The sequence below is a fragment of the Lathamus discolor genome, chromosome 16 (assembly GCF_037157495.1).
Source record: "Lathamus discolor isolate bLatDis1 chromosome 16, bLatDis1.hap1, whole genome shotgun sequence".
NCBI lineage: Eukaryota > Metazoa > Chordata > Aves > Psittaciformes > Psittacidae > Lathamus > Lathamus discolor.
Window position 1 is genome coordinate 7,647,850 of NC_088899.1, and position 22,301 is coordinate 7,670,150.

General features: G+C 41.3%; 1 protein-coding gene across 1 annotated transcript in view; it reads right to left on the minus strand.

Moving 5' to 3' along the window:
- PLCH2 (phospholipase C eta 2) overlaps positions 1 to 22,301 on the minus strand; it is an 81,111-nt gene that overhangs the window by 5,232 nt on the left and 53,578 nt on the right. The window contains exons 10-24 of the mRNA XM_065696394.1: positions 18,850 to 19,053; positions 18,373 to 18,493; positions 16,458 to 16,629; positions 16,100 to 16,207; positions 15,076 to 15,231; positions 13,131 to 13,223; positions 12,803 to 12,903; positions 11,911 to 12,008; positions 11,390 to 11,572; positions 10,830 to 10,937; positions 10,520 to 10,644; positions 9,629 to 9,713; positions 8,960 to 9,106; positions 7,975 to 8,054; positions 2,221 to 2,560 (exon numbers count right to left, since the gene is read on the minus strand). Coding sequence (XP_065552466.1) covers positions 2,221 to 2,560; positions 7,975 to 8,054; positions 8,960 to 9,106; positions 9,629 to 9,713; positions 10,520 to 10,644; positions 10,830 to 10,937; positions 11,390 to 11,572; positions 11,911 to 12,008; positions 12,803 to 12,903; positions 13,131 to 13,223; positions 15,076 to 15,231; positions 16,100 to 16,207; positions 16,458 to 16,629; positions 18,373 to 18,493; positions 18,850 to 19,053 — 2,121 coding nt within the window. The remainder of the gene's footprint in view (positions 1 to 2,220; positions 2,561 to 7,974; positions 8,055 to 8,959; positions 9,107 to 9,628; positions 9,714 to 10,519; positions 10,645 to 10,829; positions 10,938 to 11,389; positions 11,573 to 11,910; positions 12,009 to 12,802; positions 12,904 to 13,130; positions 13,224 to 15,075; positions 15,232 to 16,099; positions 16,208 to 16,457; positions 16,630 to 18,372; positions 18,494 to 18,849; positions 19,054 to 22,301) is intronic.

Consider the following 22,301-nt stretch of genomic DNA (forward strand, 5'->3'; position numbering starts at 1 on the left):
ATAGAAAGAGTTCTGCTGCTTTGGATTCATTTCAAGGCATGGGAATGGGCAAACTTCTTCCCTCCGCTCCCATTGCCCTGGGAGTTTCCTAAAAGCCTCAAAGCAGATATTGGAAAAAATACATAAAAAGTAGAGTTAAGACAGAGAAATAGAAAAATCGTAGGCACTGAACCAGATTTAACTGATCAGACAAATGGGGCATTTTACGTTCCTGTATGTGGCTCTCAAAGAAGCCAGAATCTGTTACTAAAAAAGGGATTGCATTCCAAGAAGCACCAAAGTCCCTTAATGTTCCCAAAAATATAACCTTGTCCAAATGCCTTGGACAATTAAGGGGGAGGGATTGGAAGAGATGCTTTGTAGTCACAGACAAAAGCTGTGTTTCTTTACTTCCTCTTCACAATTGCATGAAACAGAAAATCTTGCCAAAATCTCTTCCCTACCTCCCCTCTTTGACAAATCAGGAGGGTAAAAAAGCATCAGTTTCCTTATTAAAATGTAAACCTTGATCACCTCTGCTCCTATTCTCCATCTCCCCAAACATCCAGCTCATGAGCACAGACACAGCCGCGCGATCCCAGGGACCATGTGCATATTTCTGGCTGGGCACAGTTATAAAATGCTGTAGCTTAAGCAGCTGTCCTTTAAACTGACACATTTTACTTTGCAACCTGGAAATGCCAACAGTCCACCTAGCTCAGCTGGTGTCAAGCAACATCACATCACATACCTCACTCCTTTATACCCTCAGGTCAGAGTCAAACCACATACATAACACTAAGCACATCTATAAGTGGGGATTTAGACATCTAGGACCAGAATGGTCTGCTGTGTTCATTAAATGTGATCTCCAGAATAACCCAGAGAAGAGAATTCCATCCAGTAATCCCTGAACTGATGGCAGTAAGTTTGCAAGTTCTTTGAGGAAGGAACTAGTGTTACTGTTAGCAGAGTGCATCATTTATGGTGTGGTTATCCCTCAGTGAAACACAAATACTGATAATGAATATTGTTAATACAGATTTCCAATGGTCAATCTCTACTTAATGCTCTGGTTTGGATCTTAGAATTCACTTAGTATCATACCACATTCACTAAAAACCCAAAACACGAGAGGAAACAAAACACCCTAAACAAGCAATCCAAGCACTGATGGGCCATTGACAGTTCCACCACTGCAGATGCTCTGCTAGGCATGGGAAGGACTAATCTAGACCAGACACCTCTAGGAAATATAATATAAAATAAAATAAAATAAAATAAAATAAAATAAAATAAAATAAAATAAAATAAAATAAAATAAAATAAATAAAATAAAATAAAATACAAACATTTATGCTGACTTTTTTTCAGTTATTGCCAACAACAAAGAAAAAGAGCTCTTGGTAACAAAACAACAGAGAGGAGCTGCCAGGTAAAGCTGCTATGCAGAAGCTGAGACAATGATGTGATCTACGGTGGAGAAGGGTGAAGAAAATCTGGTCTTACCAGTAAAGAATATAGGGGATTTACTTCGAATTTCCTCCAACTTTTGAACGAACAAGGCGTTCATTTCCCTCTGTAGGGTGCCCACTTGCCTTCGAGAAGTTTCAGAACAGCGCTTGGGGAATTCTGGGCTTCCAAGGCTTTCTAGACTGCTGGAGTTGGAGGATATAGAGCCATTGCTGGCTGCAACCAAGTTGACAGTGCTTCCGTATTTGCCACCTGATTGGCACTGCCACCGCTGCCGGGAATGAGCCTTTATTCCATGACATTTAGATTCAACAGTTTTCTTCCCTGGGGTCACGAAAGACTGGGTGCTCCTTGTTAGATCATCACCAGTTCCAGGGCTGCTGCAAGACTGCAAATCTGCTGCTTGCCGCCTGGGCTGAGCTTTCACAGGTTTAACACCCCAGGTTTTTAGCTCTAATCTCTCTTCTCCAGTTATACTGCTATACTGGTCATGGTGAAGTATATCTTTAGCAATAGGCCTGGTAGGATGGTCACTCCACTGGCATTCTAGATCTGGGCTTTCCTGGGAACCAATCATGCATTTCATGCAATTGGTGGCCACTCCAATCCTACCAGAGCTGTTGATGGCACAGCGTGCAAAGACGCTTTGCTTCTCGCTCTGGTGCTCCTGAAGCCGGACCCTGTCAGACCTCTGCATGGGTTCACTGAAAGCAGCACCCCCTCCAGCACAACTCTGGCTTTGGGCTTTATGGGAACCATGGGCCTTACCTTTCAACCCCTTGCCATGCACCTCCCCACTGGCACCATCTCGGGGAGCTGGTGCCAGAGGAGCACTTTCTGGCTCCTGCTCAAAGCGAGGCTGTGAAGCAGCGTCCACTTCATGGTCTTCACTGACCCCTTCAGAACTGTTGTCTTTTGTGTCAAAAGCAATTTCAGGAAAGCCCTTCTTGTTCTTCTTCTGGCTCTTGGTGGGCGCACTGGCTGTCCTCCTCAAGATGTGGCTGCTAAAGGAATGTTTGCGATGGAGCTGACCAGCAGCATGACTGTCCAGAGAGGCCTGCTTTGGATTTCTGAGAAACAGACCTTTTAGACCTAGAGCCTGTTTGGCCTGGAAAATTAAAACAAAACAAAACAACATGTCCTTAATGGAAAAAGCAAGTGTCTTCCTTTGGCCACAGGAACTCACGTACAAATGATCAGGTCACATATGCACCATGTACAGTGTCTCCTGCCGTATTCCTACCATCAGCATGAGAACTAAACCAGAAATAGGACAGAGATGAAAAATGAAACAAATCAGTAACAGCAGCTTTGCAAAACATTGTGTCTTTCTTTGCTCAACTGTTTTTAAGATAAACTTTTCCAATCAGGCTTATCTTTGTGTCTGTCATCATTTTCTTACTGTAGGAATAATGGTAATTTTAAAAAGTTACTTTAAAATCATTTTACTCGTCCTGCAGCATGATGTGGTTACAGAATTTAGTTGATAGTGACCTCTTAAGCTAAAGAATATTCTTGAGTTAAACAGGTAATTATAAACTGGATGTTCAAATGGAGATTTACATTCTTTAGGAACTGTTGGGAAATAAACTGTGGACTAAGAATATCAGATTTTTTCCCTATAAAGGAGATCTACACTGTAATTGAATTGACCTCTGCTATGAACAGCAGTTGAACTACCTGCATGACAAATGATTATCAAATACTACAATTTCCACCTGTGTGATTATGTTTTGATAAGTTCCTACCATACAACACTTATCCAAAGACACTCAGGTATGTTTGCATCACTGAAGAAACACACTATAAACAAGCCAAGTTAGTCAGGGTGATAATACAGTACTTTGTAAACTTCAGTATTACTTAAGCATCAAACATATATATCCATCATCATAAATCTCCCACCATCATACAGCTGATTTACATGTCAGTGAAACAGAGAGGTTCAGCATTCCCGTAAACATTCCAGGTGTATTTGCCAACTTTTAAAGCAACAGGCTGATGCCTGATAAGGACCATGTTGGGTGTGCTCTGTACAAAGAGCCTCGTACACATAAATCACTTAGAGCAGAGACACACGGTATTTTTCTCCTATTTGTTTTCTTGATGTCCCAGTTAGATCAGACTCTTTAGCAGCTGTAGCACAAAGAATGAATTAAACCAGAGTACATAAGCCTGTGACTGAAACGCATGATAAGAAGCCCATGATAAAATGTGAGCAGTGTCCGTGCTTGCTGGCACTTGCTGTCAGTTCGAGTCGTACCCTGTGATGCCATGTGAGGTCACATTCCTGCAGTGCCAGCCAACAGCACGGAAATGTCTCATTTAAATTACAGTGGTCTCTCTTTCACCACAAACTATTCAAGTGCATGCTCATGCATTTCAGATTTTCCTTTGTAGCACTGCATGGATAGATATGAGCTGCGCTGTACACTTAGCCTGGGTTAAAAGCTGCTTTTATTCCTAAGTGTCCTGTGCAATCTTCCACGTGGGATCAAGGTTTATTTGTCTGCCACAATTTTTATAACTGACTGAAGATTAGTTACCGCTTGCCAAGACCCAGTATGAGGAGAACATGATTAAGGAGGCCTAAATTGGCCTTTTAAAGTATATACAGGATAAGATAAAGAAGGTAGGGATTGATTTTTCCCATACAAGGCAAAGAAGATGTAATTTACATATTGATAAAGCTCTGTGAGAGCCAGACTGATGAACAGGCTGTCTGGATCATTTTGAATTTCACTTCAAATTGAGTTTGTGCAGTTGTTGAGGAGTGAAAGGAAAAAAGCATTCTGCTTCAATGGAGGCAAGTTGGCAAGTACATGGATTTAGTGCTCTAAGAAACAGACAACATAAGGATTTGCAAAACCCAGAAAAATTTTCATACACCCCCCCGCCCCCCAGTCATATCCAACAAAAGGAAAGCACTGATGGAATGGGTGACAGCAGTGCAGGGCTCCAGGTATCAGCCTAGCTTACTTGGTGCATCTTTGTTAAGCTAGCTACTACTGCTTGAATCAGTGGAGTGATTCAAGCACCCAAACTCAAATTTGATTAACTCAGGGGAAAAAAAAAAATTGGAAAAAAGGGAAAAAAAGGCAAAAAAGAAAGAAAGAGGAGAGCCATTTTGACGGAGATCCAGAACCTGGGCTTTCAGCTCCAGTCCAGCTTTGACAGGACTACTGCATTCTTTAAAGCAGACTTGGAAAACAGCACAAGAGGCTTTCCCACAATTTAGCAAACAATTCACTGTTAATCATAGAATCACAGACTGGTTTGGGTCTCAGTGGAACGGACACCTTCCACCAAACCAGGTTGCCCAAAGCCCCATCCAACCTGGCCTCTTACTGTTCTCTTCCATGTGAAAAAGTGGTTTGAATTGCACCAGAAAAAAGGCAGTAGAGGTAGAGCCTCAAAGATGATAGAAAAGGAGGGTATGAAGGGCTTGTATCCTGGATCTGCCTCATTCATGGAGGGCTCTCTGATCAACGACCCCACAGAACTGATCAAGTCAAATGTCACCATTCGCATTACATGAGTTGAGGAGCTTCCAAATATTACTAAGGAAACACTGATGCTAATGAAGCAGCTAGTCAGAGGCATGCAGGTGTGTGGTGGTGGTCACTGCACCTCCCTGAGGCAGGAGGGGGTACCTTCAAGGCGTCTAAAAATGCTCTGCTTCTAAAAGTAGACTTTTTGACATAGAGAAGCCCACTGCAATCACAAACAGACAGAGTAAAGGCAAAACAACAGTGAGGGAGGATCTCAGAGATATGCACGTCTAGAAAACCACATTCTACAGTACATGAATAAACTACAGGAGAGACAGGGACAAAGAAAAGCACCTCCAGGAAACAGAGCAATCTAAGAAAGATTTCAGTTAAATACAAGTTAAAGTGAAAAAAAATCTAAGACTCTGCTTCAGCAATATCAAGCTCCAGAGCAGGTGCAATATCTACATATAGAAAAAATGGATTAGAATATCTGGATTTATAAAGGGTAAAGCCAGGCTGATAACCATGGTGATTTTTCTGCCCATAATTGTCAGAGGGGAAGCAGAGAAATAATCCTCGTTCCAACAGAACTCTGGTAACTGAAAAACCAAAGTAGAGCACAATTCTGAGACTCCAACCCAGGAAGGGCTGTGCAATATCTGCTCTGTATTTTCAGTAGTTTTTATTAAAAATGATAAGCTAATTCAAACACCCATATGAGCTTTCCTTCCAATTCCTTGTACTTCAATCCCATCAGTGCACAGCACCAGCACCTTAACACCAGTAAATCCAAAGAGACTGCAGTGATAATGAGATGAAATAAGGGGTATTTGATAGACATAGAACATGAAAAGGGAATAAAGCAATCAAAAAAGCAAATCAGGATGGAAGCCAGCGGATAAGGAAACAAAGGATGCACATGGGGGTCCTTCAGTTGTTTAAAACACCAAGAAGTCTGAAGTCCTCAAAATAGCTGCCAAAGTTTAAATGGACATTGCAGTACTGCAAATTATAACTGTCACCAGGCAGTTACTCATGAAAGAGACAATAAGAGCAAATGCTTATGAAAGGCTGGGTAAAGTAAGGATTTAAAGGGAGATAATGCTGCGCAATGTTGCCAAAGAAGATTTGAGGTGAAAACTCTTAAAACATTCACATAGACTGTGAACATTGTCTCTTCATGAAACCCTGCTATCGAGAGCAGTGACTTGGAAGCTGGTGAAGTTACTAGTCTGTGATTAAGGCATGTAGGCCCAGCTTGACTTTCATTTAAAAATCCCATTTGCAGTGGGTACTGAGTTAGAGCACTGGACTTGCAATATGAAGGATCCTGAAACATTTGCTATCCTTACAATAGTACTGCAAGAGCAGTGCAGAGGGCATCACCTGAAAGTAGCAAACAACTGGAGGATCATGAATACACACAACACAGGGAGAAGGAGGAGAATCTGCTTATTCTGCCTCATTTTGAGTAAGAACAGAACAGAAAGGAAGACTTGACAAAAGGATGAGTAGAGCTGGCCAGGGCAGTCACCTTCCATGCTGGATGCATACAGCAAATCGATGCCTGCTTTCATTAAAGAACATAGGTGAGGGATGCAGGCACTGATCAGACCGATTCCATTCCTCTGGCCTCATGTCCAGGGCTGAGCTATCTCACAGGAACTCCAAAGAAGTTCATGACAAAATATAAAGCTGGTTGTCTGTAAGGCTCCTGAGACAATGGCATCCCCACCCCATCAAAATAGGCACAACTTACATCCTATACAGCTCCCTTCAACCCCAAAATACAGTCAGGAAAGATCTTAGCACTGAAATGTTCAGCCTGCACCACTTTTCCCTGAAGCCTGGGACTAAATGACCATTGTCCATGACCTGGGTGCCTGTGACAGGCCCTACAGCCCAGAATTAAACACTGCTCATCTGCATTGTCCTGCTCATACCAACACCAGCCACCTCTCTTTCACCTAAATCTCCTAATGTCTCTTTGCTTAACAGAGCTAAATTCAAACTGATCCATAGTGCCATCACAGGGAGTTCCAGGCAGGACTCCTATCCTGTCAGGATAAAGCTACACCTGCCTAAAGGTTTGGCATTAGACATCAAATAAAAAAAGCCGGAACTGAGGTAAAATGTCTAAAGAGACATTCTTTCCTGAAACAGCCCTTCTTCCCATAAATACAAACCGAGGCTTTCCTGGGATTTATCTCTGTTTCAGCCCACAGAAGTCTGGATTAAAATCGAGCAGTTTAAAAAGCTGCTTTCCTTTCTAAGAATTGCTTTCATTCCTCTCACTTGAACAGCAGCCCAAGAAAGGGAACTCGGAATACCCAGCCTGTTCAATGCTGCCCTCTGCTGTCAAGATGCTGATATTGCAGTTTGGTACCACAACACAGCCAGTTCTTAGGCGTGGATACAAACTGTCACAGCACTGCGAGATACTCAGCTTCCTGAATTTCATTGAAACTAATTCCACGGAAGAAACTAAATCTAGTGCACTGCGAGGAAAGAAGCTAGCTCATTCTCAGGTGGCCTAGGAAAAGTCTGAAGTTAGGGCTTTACTTTCAGCTTGGAGTAACTCATGTGAATTTAGATACAGCACCCAGATAGTTTAATCCTTGAGAATTTAATTAAAGTGTGAAAGCGTCAGGCAGGCAGAGCCTCTATAGAATAAGCTTTACATGCAACAAGCAGTCAGGGTTCAGGTGTGTAACCCTTTGTTCAGCAAGGTGCACTTATTGTGTTGGATACAATCATCATACAAATGTGGGCAGGCTGCAATGAAATAACTTCCTCCCCCGGCTCCCACAAAAGGCACTGCAAAAATCTCTTTACAGCTTCCCCTATGATTTGCCTTTATCTCCATGTATATTCAGAAAGATCTCAGGCTACCATGACAATCACAGAGATGGAGTTTGCTCTGGTTGAACAAACTAGCTTGGACCTTCAATCACTGGGCTTCCCCACTGTGATACAAAACCCTGTCAGTTCACTTACGTACATATTCTACCCCACTGAAGACACTCACCTTACCACAGATGTCATTAATTGCCACATGAACAAAGATGGATGCTTCTTCTATACCCTCCAGATACACATGCCGGTAACCTGAAAGATATGATAGGATCTAGAGACTCTGTTTTTGTAAAGAGTAAAAGAAATGCACCATTTTATTCCCAGATCCTCCCTGCAATAAGCATCCAGGCTTGTGCATCAGCCAGCTACACGCAGTTACCCAGGAGCAACAGCACTCACAAACCTCACTGCCACCTCTTCTTGTCCCTGTAAGTTTAGAAAAAGCTGTGTCCTGTTTTCTCCAGCATCCATTATTGCTGCTGTCAGACCGTGACTTAAACTGGACTACAGGGACTTAAAGTGTGTGACTTAAACTATCTTGGGGACTTACAGTCTACCATTAATACTGCAAACATTTCAACCAAGTTCATTTCCTTGAGATGTTTGATTTTTTGGCTGCTCGTTTTCAATCTTAAACAGAAACTTTTTTCTTTACTTTGAAAGAAAAGGAAAATATACAGAGAAGAAGCTTTAATGTGAAAGAAGACTGAATTGAAAACAGAACTAGGAAACTGGCAGAAAATGGCTTTTAATAACCTGGATCCCATCATTAGAATGGGTAACTAGTGGTTCTATGTTAAAATATTACTGACTGTAATAAGGCCAGTCAAAGTTCCAGTGTCTCTCAAACACTCGTGTACAGAAAATAGAGGGAAAAAGCAGTATGACGCAACAGTGGTAAAGATTCTGTATGAGTCTTCCAAATGCACAAGATTCAGCCACCCTGCTTAACGATCTTACCCATTTTTTGTAAACCTAGTCCTGTAGAGTTGATTTAGTCTTGAGCATTTCATAAGTCAGGATTGAGCCAAGGGGAGAACTCGGGGTCCAAACTCCCAGTCTCTTGATCGAACTAGAAATTCCCACAGCGCACACACGAACCCAGCATTTTGCAGTTTCAGTTACCACAGAAGAGGATTTCACCACTTCAGTCTTACCTGGCATCATGCTGCTGAAAGCTATTGTCCTCTGTCCAATGAAATCGCGTCCAATCGGATCATGATCCCACACGAGGAACCGAATCAGTGCGATCTCTGGCATGTGCACTGTGAACACCAGCGTTTCCTCCCACATGGGGTTAAAACCTTGGAATGAAGGAATCAGCTTTTAGATATTCCTTTCACAAGATGCAAGAAGAAACAAGACTGCCTAAATAAGGAATGCCTAAACTTCAATGCCATTCTGGTTTTCCTAATAGTGTGATTATTGCTCCTGGAAAATCAAGTACTCCCACTGACTTCAGCAGGACACACAACAGCACAAGAATCTGCAAGAAACAAAGTTGGATCTGACTTACATTTGGCCATGCTTTCAGCAGCTGTTTGGACAAGCTGCTTACTTTTGACCACAGCAAGCTCAAAACACCCTTCTCGTACACGAGAAGTCAGACAAATGCCTTGTTTCACACCAAGACCTTCACAACATTATGCCAACTCAGCAGAACAATTCAAGACCCAAGTCTGATGAACATCAAGAATGCTCAAATCAATTTTTCAGTGCTTTGTCATAATAGGCACCAAATTTTGTCTACTCATATCTCTACGAACAAAACTTGCCTGAAAGAGGATGTTTCAGCAATAAGAAAACTAAGCCCCACATAATCTTACCATTATCATCAACTACTCTAGTTTGTTCTTTGAAGCAGTCAACAGGTAAGCCTATGACTTCTACTTCCACAAATGGATCAATGATCTGGAAAACAGAAAGTAGCAAATACTGAAGAGTGACAAAGCTGAAATTCCAGCCTGTGGTTTTTACAGTGTGGGCATTGTACGTCATTGTCTTAATAATTATTGGTCCTCAGCCTTTCTGTAAAGCTATTATTATGCTGATGAGAGATCTGTGGCTAAATCATGTAAAGCATAATTTGGAATCATCATGTTGTATGCATTTGTGATCATTTTTCTGTTCTATTCTATGGATCATTTCTCTGTTCTTTCTGTACAGAAAGAGTAAATAGAAGATGATTGCAACATTCATATAAGAATCGGACTTATAAGAACTCGCTTGAGAGGTTTGATTCTAAATGCAAAAGGCTAAAAGGGAATTTTAATTCTATCCTAGCATTCATTAAAGACTATTCTTCAACAAAGTCATGTGGGTGACATCATGACACCAACAAACAGCACAAGAAACAAAGAAGCCTCTAAAAAGTTGCCAAGGGGTACTACATCTGGCTGTATTGGCAAAGGTGCTCTGGAGGAAGGAGGAAATTTAGACTACTACGGTGAGTAGAAGCTCACTATGACGAGCTTAGTGGCCCCCTTTTTGCTCCTGCTGGAGCCACTGTATTGACAACTGGAGGAAAAGCATCACGTCATGTGATGTTTAGAAGTGAAGAAAACCACCTAAAGATCCAGGATATTAATGACCTGATTTAGTCATAGACTCTATCTCCTGACAGATTAACTGCAGAAGTTAAATCCTCACCCTTAGCCCAGCCAATATGGAAATAAACCTTCTCCAACATGTAAGAACAATCACAGATTGTGCCATACCTCTCCTCTGTCTCCCAACATAGAATCACGTGGTTTGGGGAGTTGTTGACCACTGATGATTCTTAGAACTAGCTGTTTCTTCAATTGACCAGGCAGGGGGTCCTCAGAATTTGGATTAAACACACCTGTAAGAAGGAGAAGTCACATAATGTGAAAGAAGTGCAATCTGGGGCATGTCTTCAGCTGTAGATACCTTCTGGTCTGTTTGCTTCGAGCATCAGAAATGCATTTTTAAACAAACTGTAGTAAGGATCCACGCCCACTCTTCTCATGCAATAAGCGATCCACTCATTCTGCTCATTTTTCTTACCTTGACACATGCAGCTTGGTTTGAGGACATAGCCACAATTCCCATTGGCACTAAATTTGGCCCGGTTCAGTTGCAGCATTCTCCCCTCTGACTGGTAGTTTAGTGCAACTAGTTAAAAAAACAACACAAAACCTGGTGATGTTACTTACCAAGTACATTAACATTGTTCTGCTTTGTAGAACCAAGTTAAAGGAAGGACATCTAGACACACTTCCACGTTTGACTTCTTGGATGCAAAACCTCAAGTATTTTATGAAAAAGAACTCTTCTATATATCGCAGCTTCAGAGAGAGCAGCTCTCCAAAAGAGCCTGAACTCTGAAGACCTCTTGCATTTCAGAAGTTCATTTATTTCCATTTATCAGACAACTACTTGCATGTAAGACACATGTTTGAGGTTATCTGTCTAGGTAATAACATAGACAGTAACAAGGAGAACTCAATTATCAGTAAAGTTGGATGAGCAGAGAACTCAGTGCTCTAAGGGATGATTCCAGAGCTCCTACTAAAACATCCCTCCCAAAATATATCAAAAAAACCCCAGGTTTTATTTCTGCTCACCAAGTTGGCAGCCAGCATTCCAGAATGGCTGGGGATTGTAGTTGCTAGAGTCCACACGGTAGGAAGACGGGTAGATGCGGGACAACTGATGCTGGTTGAAACGCAGATACTGTGCTGGCTTTTGCTGCAGTATCTGGTGGGCTTTTGTTTCACTAAAAGATGAAACCTGCCAGCTGGAAGAGACTACAAAGAAGAGATTAGAGGTAATCTCCTTATTATTTAGATAAAGCATTCAAGCCTACAGAGCACCAGTTCCTTAAAAGTATCAAGCATCAAGCATCATTCGAATAGAACCCACCCAGAAAGAACTACACTTTTCTAACATTACAGCAAAATCACTGTTCTTACTGGAGCAGTTATGGCTGGGAATGAAGCTGGATACAATGAATGACCTGAATCTTCATTAAAAAGTTTTAAGAAATGATCCAAGATTTTTGGGATATAAGAAGAGAGGTAGGAACAGAAACCTTTCCTTTTCTTTGTATAACAATTACTTTCAGCAGGCTTTCAGTTCAACCTACTTTCAGTTTCAACATCATGGATGCCAACAGACTTTGTGTATTTCACCAGGTCAGAGAGTGCCCTGGACAACTTCATTGTTTTCTTCTGTCGGTTTACCCTAGAAAAACAAATTCATTCCCCATTAATTAAGGAGTAAATTTTATCTTTCCTATTTAAAAATCAGTCAGGATAAAGATATACAAGAAGGTGGGAGACACTAACTCCAATCTGGTGGGGATTACTCTCAGTTGATTTGACCAAAGGGTGGAATAGCTATTCACATATATATTTACTTGTCAAGTGCTATCAAAGAAACTTTTTAAATCCCAAAGAAACAATATGAAACCCATGCTCTGCTCCTCATTTGCTTCAGGTTTTCACTAACAGCGTATCTACTAACCTCCCAAAGAAAACTCCGAAGTGTCCTAGAGAACTGCTTGATCTAATTTCATACTTTTGAAGCCTGAAGCTTAAGCAACCATTCTGCAAAGGACCTTTGATGTCAGGGTTTTGAAGAGGCAATTTCAAAAGAAAAATCAAAATAATCACCTGAATGCTGGTGCAACTTCATTCAGCAAATTCTGAAACAACTAAAAACATCAGCTGGGGACCGGATACTCTGCAAATCTGCCTAATGGATGCACTGGGCCACCAGTCAAGTGGCATGTATGTCAGCTGGTTGAGATGGTAAGAGCTCAAAACATATACAAGGTCCAGTGTACTTCGTTAATTAGTCTGAAGGCACTGGGAGATCATTCTGATGATCTAGTGGCAGCCATCTTTATACCAGATTCCCATTATGTGCCTGCAGCCTTCAGCAAGCTGGCTTCTAGGCACGATACCTATTTAGTGGGTATGATTATGTAGTTACCTTCTTTAGAAACAGAATTATCAAATCATTTGTTAACAAACCTGCTGTAATGTACAGAGCTCCTGGCTACAGTTCCTTGAGAATCCGAATCATCTTCCCCCTCTTCCAGACTTGCTGCCTTTTTCAATTTGCTTCCTTTTTTCTGTGCCACAAGGAAATAAAACCATCATGTCGCAACTGTCTGAAAAATCTGCTATGCAGAGTTATAACCAGAGGCAGTTATCCAGCCCCTCTATTCAGTGAACAGTCTGAGAGCAAGCCTCTGCCAGACAATGCAATTACAACGCTGTTCTCCAGCCCTGTGTGCAAATCAAAAAACTATCCAAGAATATAACATTTAGTGCAGACCAGAAGTACCAAGTGGCTCACCTTGCGCTTGGAAAAGCTGCCCATCAATGACCGGCCGTGCCTCTTACTGGTGCTGAAATCTTCCCCAGATTCCATATCATCCTCAAGTTTAGTCTAAAGCAATCAGACAGAAAGAATAGCATAGCAGAACAAAAAGAGTGCCACAGACAGCATATCTGAACAACAGAACTGGACCAGGTTGATGCAGCCTTTAGACTGGAACACAAGCCGAGTACAGGACTTCGTATCCCAGCAATAACTGCCATCATTTTCATCCATGAAAACTTCCAGAGCAGACAGAAATCACACAAATACCTAACCCCAACTTCATTTTCATCCAGGCAGAGCCTGGATGCCCCCATACCATGTACAACCACTGACACCCAATTGGTTTGTAGCTTAACATTTGGAAAGCATAGTTTAACAGGACTTACTGCTGCCAATTACAGTTTCAGTAGGATACTCCATGGTAAGAAAGAAGAAATATTCTCATAATCCCTAAAAATGTATATATGTCCTTGGTGCCTCTAGTTTTTAATACGACCTTGCAGTTTCATTGCTTTCTAGACTAATACAACACAGACTGTTCTGGTTAACACCTACACAAAAAGATTCTAGAAGTGCATCTTACAAGAATAACTGCCTCATGTGAATCACTAGGCTTGAAAGTAGATACAGAACTCATGCCACAGAAAGTTTTGGGAGGCTGGTTTTAGTTCTCATCTAGTTTAAATCCCTAGTTACTACCTCTGCTTATTATTGACAGCTCTCCAATGTTTTTCATTTGCATGCAACACTCTTCCTAAGCTTTTTGGGGCTTATTACAAATTCTCAGATGACAAAGCCTCAAGTTCCTGAAGTGGAGCTGGGGGCTGAGCACATTTTTCTAAAAAAGCATTAGTGTAAAATTAAAATGCAATGTAAATGTGCAGAACATAGAGATCTGAGGGGGGAAAGCCCAACTTTCCTGTGCACTTTGTGTAATGGAAAATAAACTTCTTCCTGTTGAGAAGTCATTTCATGTGCACATTTCATGCTCCAATTGCTGCATGAGCAAGAAAAAAAGCTTTGTGCATCTGACAGTGATGTTCACCTGGCATCAGCAGTAACAGAATGAATTCAGCTGTGAATCCCAAGTCAGCAATATAGGATTTATTTAGTAAGCTAATATAACACAACAAAGGGAAATGTTAAACACCTCTTTCTCTCAAGTCATGGCTGAAAGTTATTGCAGTTTGGATTTCAGTTTGTATCTTGAAAGACTGCCATACTTCATTATTCATCTGCAACAACAGAGTACCCCTTTGCATCAAGTGTGAATCATAAAACCAGCTAGAATTAAAATCTCATGATCAGCAAATGAAAAAGAAGCTTCCACTATGTGGACATAAGTGTAAAAAGTATTCTTCCTTATATCATAGCTCCTGTAAGCAACACAAGGTGTTAATAAGACATCAGGATGAAATATTACAGAAAATATTAAAGAAGGGAACATGTTTTCTCACATATTGAAATAGCCAAACAAGCTATGGTCAGGGCAGGCATCCAAGAATGGAAAACTCAGCTTCAGAATCCCAGTTCTGCCTAAGTCTGACTGGGGACATGGACCTGGATCTCCCACATCCCTGGAAAACATTTTGGCCATCTGGTCATGTTGTATTATCAGAGTTAAACTAGAGGGGTCCTAATGGCAAACAGACTCCACAAAAATCATTGTGGGACTCACACTGTCATGCATTCAGGGAAATGCTGAGCATTCTTTAGTTTTATTAGTTCTAGTTGAGAGCTGCAGATAGGTAAACTGAGCTATCTTTACCAGGGAGTCCCAAAACAGATTTAAAGCCCAACTGCAGATATCCACCTATGAAAGAACAAGCATTATTGTTATGAAATAATTACACCATGTAGCTACAGAGACAAACAGAACAACAATCAGGTCCACTGAAGTACACTAAAACTTGTTCACCTTCTTACTATCTGATTTTAGGCCAGTCTTTCCTGATGGCAGAGTGGTAACTGTAAAATTGTTTGGATCTTCACAGTCACGGATTTTGGATTCTTTTATCAGTGAGTCAAGCTTTTTCTTTGCTATATTCTCCACTCTTTTCCTGTTAGTAGATGCCTACAAACAAAACAGAATCATGAAATTAAGTAGTGATGAAGAAAGTCTTAGCAATTCCAGTCAGGATTAATGCAAGCTAAAACGTTGCATGCAAGAAAAAAAAGAGAATAAAAAAAGAGGTTCTTCACACGCATAATGTGAAGCAGGTACCTGCAGGTTGGTATCAGACTTAATGTAAGGTATGGAAGCATAGGAGGCCCTGAAGTAGATGTTAGATCTAAACAGATTATCTGAAGTGATGAGAGAGTAAGACTAATTAATACAGTTCTAATATAACACTTTAAAAACCCCAAACAAATTAGTTTTCCCCTTCCGTAGACTTATTCACAAAGAAGTTTCTTTTTCAGTTTTAGATGAAAATCCATAACATAAAATGAGGGAAGGCCCTAAGGACTGAAAAAGCAATCTTGCTTCAAGGCAATCTGGTTCATGCTATTAAATGGTTTTGCTGTGCATTTTATATTGTTTCTGTGAGATGCAGTGTCACTTGCCAGAAGATTAAAGTGACAAAATATTTAACCTGTTAAAAGGATGAAAAAGAAGGCATTTTCAGACGGAGGCAAGCAGAGATTAACATGTTCTCCTTTTTATCTTCTCCTTGCAGTGAAAATCAATCAAACCCAGCATTCAGCAAACCAAAGGGGTGCTCTGCAACAATGACCACAATTTGGCGTAAGCAGAACTTTTTCCTTTCTTTTTTGCATGTAAGGGGAAGAAGAACCCTGTGAAGGTTTAGAACCTAAAAGACTTGGCAATGAATCCCAAGGATTAGACCACATCCACATTCCAGAGAGCTCATACAAGGTTTCTTCTTACTGGGATGGGAAAACCTGACTTATATTTATGTTCAAATGGTCACTTAACTTACATCTCCATTCATCAGTTTACAGTCATCGTCAATCTCATCAGCACTGTCCTCATCAGAAACTTCACCCTCCTCTGCATCATCACTGATGTTGGCTGGAAGTTTCTTCCCCTACAAGACAGTGATTACACAGGCAGGTTAGCGTGCAGCTCTTGCTAGAACACAAGAAAAGAAAAAGTATTCCAAGCATGCAACCAGGCTCTTACTGATTGAGAAAACATTTGTTCAGGACCTTAAGCACCAAGTCCTTAAAGACTGCTCTATGTAAACTGATTTATGTTAGGGTATAAGCAAAAAGCAAGCAGAAATCATAATCATCACAAACAAAAAGAGGGATGGAACAAATGAAGCAGGTTTTTACCTTAACCAGTATCTTTCCTTTAAGACTTGCTGGTGAAGGGAGAGTGGTAGAATCATCAGTATGCACAGAAGACAGATCCAGTTTGTCTCCCAGGATTTCTGTAAGATACTGAGCCATCTTCTTCTGCTGAATGACACTGCAATGGTTCTCAATTGACAAAATAACAGGGTACCTGGCAGAGACATAGGCAAGTATCATCAACTGCAAATTCAGCTTTTATAGCATTAAGATGATAAGGGTTATTACTGCCTGAGCCATTTCTGTAACAGGCATCACCACCAGTTGTGCCATTCATGAGGAAAACTTAAACAGCCAGTGCCTTCAACTCTCCTTCCCAATCCGTGCTTCAGCCCTTTTGTACTCTCACAGGTAAAAGTAAACAAAGGCTCCAAGGACTGAACCCAAAGGGGCTCTGTCTTTACCTTCCCACTTCCAACAACCAAGTGACAAACCTTCTGTTAGCTCTTGCCCGGAAACTTCCTAGCTGGCAGCAGAGCAGTGCCATACAAACAAGTCTGCAATAAAGCCTCTTCTAAAAGACAGGAAGTATTACTTCTAGGTCTAGTTTTATCATTGCTATTTATTATTGATTTTCCAAGCCTTAGGCTAAAAAATAACAATGCCTGGTTGTTTGAAAGGCACCAAGACAGGAACTGTTGAACACTGATTCCAGTGCGGTTGGTGTCATATAAAAGCACACTGAAGATGGATTTCTGTTTAGAGATGATGTACTTCTAGGATGAGCACAAAAGTCAGCATACAGTGCAGTTTGTAGGGCTGAATTATGAGGGATTCATTAACCAAAAACGGATTATGAATAAAAGATGTCTGTCCTGACATCTGCCTCCCATTAGCTCCTCATCAGGAAGAAACAGGCTTCCAGCCAGACAATGCCTGCAGGATACAACTTCCCAGCTGATGACTATGGTTGAATTCCTGGCTCTGCCTGAAGACAGCTCCTGAGCTGAACATGCAGCCTATCAACAGCTATGCCCCCAGCCTAGACCGGAAAAGCAAACATCTGCAGGTCTCGTGTATATTTCATTCAGTACTAAACTCTGACTGAGCATCAACACACATGAGGAAAAAACCCCACCACAAACAGTTAAGTTGTAACACTTCCCATTGGACCTTCCTGTAAAGCTTTTCAGAACTTTTCAGAATTCCAGAGGTTCGTGTATTCAGCTAGCCAGCTTTCCTGCCCTTTAGTTGCCATCTCTTCAGGCAAACTCCAAAGATTTCAGGCTCACAGGAAGTTTACCCAGGGTGAAATTTCAGAGCAAGCTCAGCCTTATTAATGAAGACAGATGGGCTGCTCTGGGGAAGCTTTTACACACATAAATTCATTTATCTTGAAAAAATGTAACTAACTAGTTTGACACCCCCATTTTGACTCGGAGGAGGAGGAGGACAGTACTGCCGAGGTACATGAAGCTACCCATTGCATAATTCTGATTTCTTGAGCAATATACAGGTAGGGAAAATAACGTATTTCTGTTGAACAGTCTGCCTTCTCCACAGTTGGGCTCCTGTTCATTTGTGTTCCTTTGCTCTCTGACTTACTCCCTGTCCCTGAAGCAACCTAGTGTAACCTTGGCATCACTTGGGTGCACATGAAGAGAGAGATGTGGTTAAAGTGTCAGCCATTCACTGCATCATTCACTGTCAAAACATGTTGATCCTCTGGTCTACAAACGGGATAAAGACAGCCCTACACCTGTGTACAGAATGTCCCTACTCAGTTGTGCCTTGGTTACTCCTTTCTGAAGGCTTTCTCCCCACAATAAACTACAGAGAATTCTGCCTGGCATATGCAGGAACAGGTCAGATTTTCATCATCTGCCTTTAGAAGGATGCCAGGGAACACTCCAGTTCACAGTCCTCAGACTCTCAAGTTGGCACACTGTATACATACTCATTCTTGACAAAGGCGTATTTGTTGATAGTTTCAATCACATCTTTGAAGAGAATTTTGGAAGTCAAAGTGTATCCATGGTGGACAATTGGTTCACCGTCTGGCCCGTCCCAGCAGTCAACTGTAGAACAGAAACAATGACACCTATCAGACACTTTCTTTACTTTCCTGATCAGAAATATCACCTTTCCTCTCATGTGTACCAGGAATTCTGCTGTATGTACCAGTTTGGTTGTCATACACTTGGCTAGAAAGTACAGACACCAAGAGAGTCTCCTGAACATTAGTACTCAATCTACAAAATATGCCACGACCAAGAAGATTTGTCAATTATACGGCAAGATTATTTTGTTGTTCCATTTTACTTGGCTTTTTCTTCTGTCCAATTACCACGTCTTCTGCAGAAGTCGTGAGTCTTCCTTTACAGAGGAGAAACAAAACTATGGAGGCTACTGATGATTCCTTTTTGATACTTACCTTCTACGCACCGACAGCCAGACTGCAGCACCCATGCATACATGTCCACCCTAGACTGGGACATCAGCTGATCTCCCATGAGGTAGGTATTATGTGAAGAGGTAATGAAATAGTGACTCAACGGATAACTCATGTCCTGATTCACTTCGTAGTGTTCTGGGTTGAATATGTCCCCTGATGGACTCCGCATGTAATTGGTGAAACCTGTAAACAAGCAGTACTATAAATAATACAGTTTTGTCCTTTTTGTTGCTATGACCTTCCTGAAAGCAGCCAAAAAACGCATCCTACGTTCACCGACATAGTCACGAACATGTAAGATAAATAAATAAAACATCCCCACTGTCACAACGACCAATAGCAATTATTGCTTTCAAGAATTTTCTAGTTGCTTTGTACCCTTCCCTCCTCTGCCTTCCCCGAAATAAATATGTCTATTTAATCCAAACCTGACATTTGAGGCTTATAATTTTTGTCAAAAGACTCTGCTGGGACATTGAGTTGCATGGTATATAAAAGTGTCCAGAGAGCTGCAGTTATATCCTGCCATTGCTCCTCAGTGAAATGAGCTGGAAGATACATGGTGTTGCACTGCCTAGAGACAGTTTCTAGTGGCACAACACAGTTTGAAGCAAGGGAGACACTTTCCTCTCCTCTATTTCTCCTGAAAATACAAGAAGAATGTCAACACAAACTGGCTTGTGCAAGCAACAGTCTCTACTGCTGATATGACACCATATGCACAAACATGTACGTGGATGGGAGAGATCTGCAGTGCTGCATCCCTCCCACTTTGTGAGGCCAAGGTTCACTCCAGACTTACACCAAAATATCAATTCTCTTTAGTACTTGAGTGATGCTACCAGAAGAATTTATTTGCTGAAGTAGTGGGATGCAGACAACACCCCCTGTACTTCTGTATTGCAGTCATTGCCCTTGCTCGGAAGGAAAGTGTTAGCAAGTAATGGTTTTTATCTTTGTATGAAATTGCTGCTCTCTCAGGTCACCAGCATACATTTGTGCACACATTCACAGACACCTTCACAAGACAAACATTAAAAACTGTAACTTCCATTTCAAGTCTCCCTAAAATCCTTTTAACTTGCCACCAATGAAAGACTAAGATTTCCACCCAGATCCTGGCTGGAACAGCTACTGACAGCGATGATGCCTTATTCAAAAGGTCTTCGCTTCAAGACTTCTAATTCTCTTGACATTTCACTCATTATTCCATAAATAACACAGTGCCTTTATAAAAATTCTGCCAAACTTCTAAAGGTCTTAACGCCCCTTCTGTGACTGTGACAGACTGGTGCTTTGTTTCACTAAAGGCAAAAGAACTCCAGTCCTCAAAATCAGTCTGGTCTACAGAGCAAAGGGAAATTGAGCTTCAATAGAGTCTAAGATAAAATGTCCTTTATGATGGCTCTTATAGGCTTTATATTTCATGGTGATGAAAGTTTTATTAAAGGAAAAGAGATGATAAATACAAAGAGCAGCCAAAACTTTTTGAATGGTATTTGAGCCTCTGGAGGCACATATCAACTAGCAAACCTGTTATATAGCTAGAATAGGAACAAGAGTAACCAAGTCAGAGCTGATACCATGAAAAACGGACAGGGCACAGTGTGGCAGCAAACATACGGCTGATCACTCTTGGCAAATCAGTCATTTCATCTCACTATAAACCATCAGCTGCTACAAGACTAATTCCACACAGCACTGTTAATGCCCCTGAAACACCAGTGTTTGCTTTAAGCACTTGTGAAGATATAATACCAAAATTGATGTTTGAGTTCACAGTAACTGGATCTATCAGCTTTTGGGTGAAGAAACAGGAATGAATCAAGATATTCTTGGCAGTGTGAACTGTAGATCTCTGGTATTCTCACACTCAGGAAAAGCACACAGACATAGTGATCTGTTCTGATCAACAGAGGAAGGTAAGAGGGGTTTTGCAGGACTATGTTCAGTGAGTGAATTGGCACAGGCCAGTCCAAGGTGCTTCATGACAAAAGCCATCACAGCTGAGGAAGCAAGGCAATACAGACACATGAATGGATATGAACAGGTCAAGAACACTGTACTATTACTTTACTACTAGCGAAGAGCTGCTATGTGTGGCCAGGATGCTCCTGTCTGGGCTCTACCTATGTAAGGAATAAACACAGAGCTTCAGTTTCCATAGCTGCTGTATCTCAGCTTCCCCAGGTAACACTTGATTTAAAACACCAGAGGGATCTAAAGTCAGCTCCCCAGTCACCTCTGTTCAGATGTTGTCATCATACACTGCATTACTTGAGCTCTAGACTAGGTATGTTCTGTTCTGTTGCACTTCCAGGAAGATACTGAAGTGGTTAAAGTCTCCCATACAAGGAGAAGAGCCTGTTAACGGGAAGTTTTTTCCAGCTGTTTCAAAACAACCTCATCTCCTACCTCCTCCTGATGAGGAGACCTGTAGCTGACACCCAGTAGAATGTCACCCATTAGAGAGCTGAGCTGCTCTCTAATCCTAACTCGTAAACTCTCCACTGTTTTATCACCCATTCTTAGATCAGGCTAGTTTTTAAAAGGTTTTCTTTCCAGTATGGAAAGGTACAGCTGTTTGAAGCCTAGCTGTGCTTTTCTAGTTATGAGGAAGGCAAGATAATGAACCTGACTATTCATTATTTATGTGACTGCCACTGAGTGTAGAGCGCCAGAAAATAAAAGCATGAATATGTCAACTGCTACACTCCCTTGGCATTGGAATAAGCTTTAAAATAAATACAAAATTTAGTCTGGAAGTAGAACAGACCTGAATCCATCCTAAGCAACCCTCGTTGCATGACAGTTCTTATACTCTTACACAATGTAAGAGAAACTATCCACTTCCTTATGCAGTAAACCAAACTGAACTTATATTTTGCCACCTTTCTCTGTGACCACACACTCACAGAAATGGATAAGACAACTTTTGCACAGTATCTAATTCCTGAGGCATGTACTCTGCCCTTGGAGTTGATAAGATCTAGCAGACGGTTTGCTACTTAGGGGAAAGGATTTAGAATCAGTGCTTGGAATAACAGCTACCATCATTATGGCATAGCATCATTGTATTCAGAGTGAAGGCTCTAGCAGCAGAGGTCATGAAGGCATGCTTCAGGACAAATTTCATCTATCATCTCACTTCACATGTTTATTCTGGATCAGATCACTCCTCTGATTAAAACTTAAAGGGTTTCCAAAAATACCTGCAGGAATGATGTAACTCAATTCTACTGTATTTTCCAAAAGCACAAATACAGACACATCCAGCTCCAGCTCACCTTTAATGACTGCTGTGCTGCTTCATGGTATGTACCTTTAAAAACCAGTCTTTCAAAGAGCAGCAATTTCCCTTTAGGTTCCTCAGCAAACAATAGGCACTTAACAAGGTACTGAACAGCATACTCTGTACAACCTGACAGAAT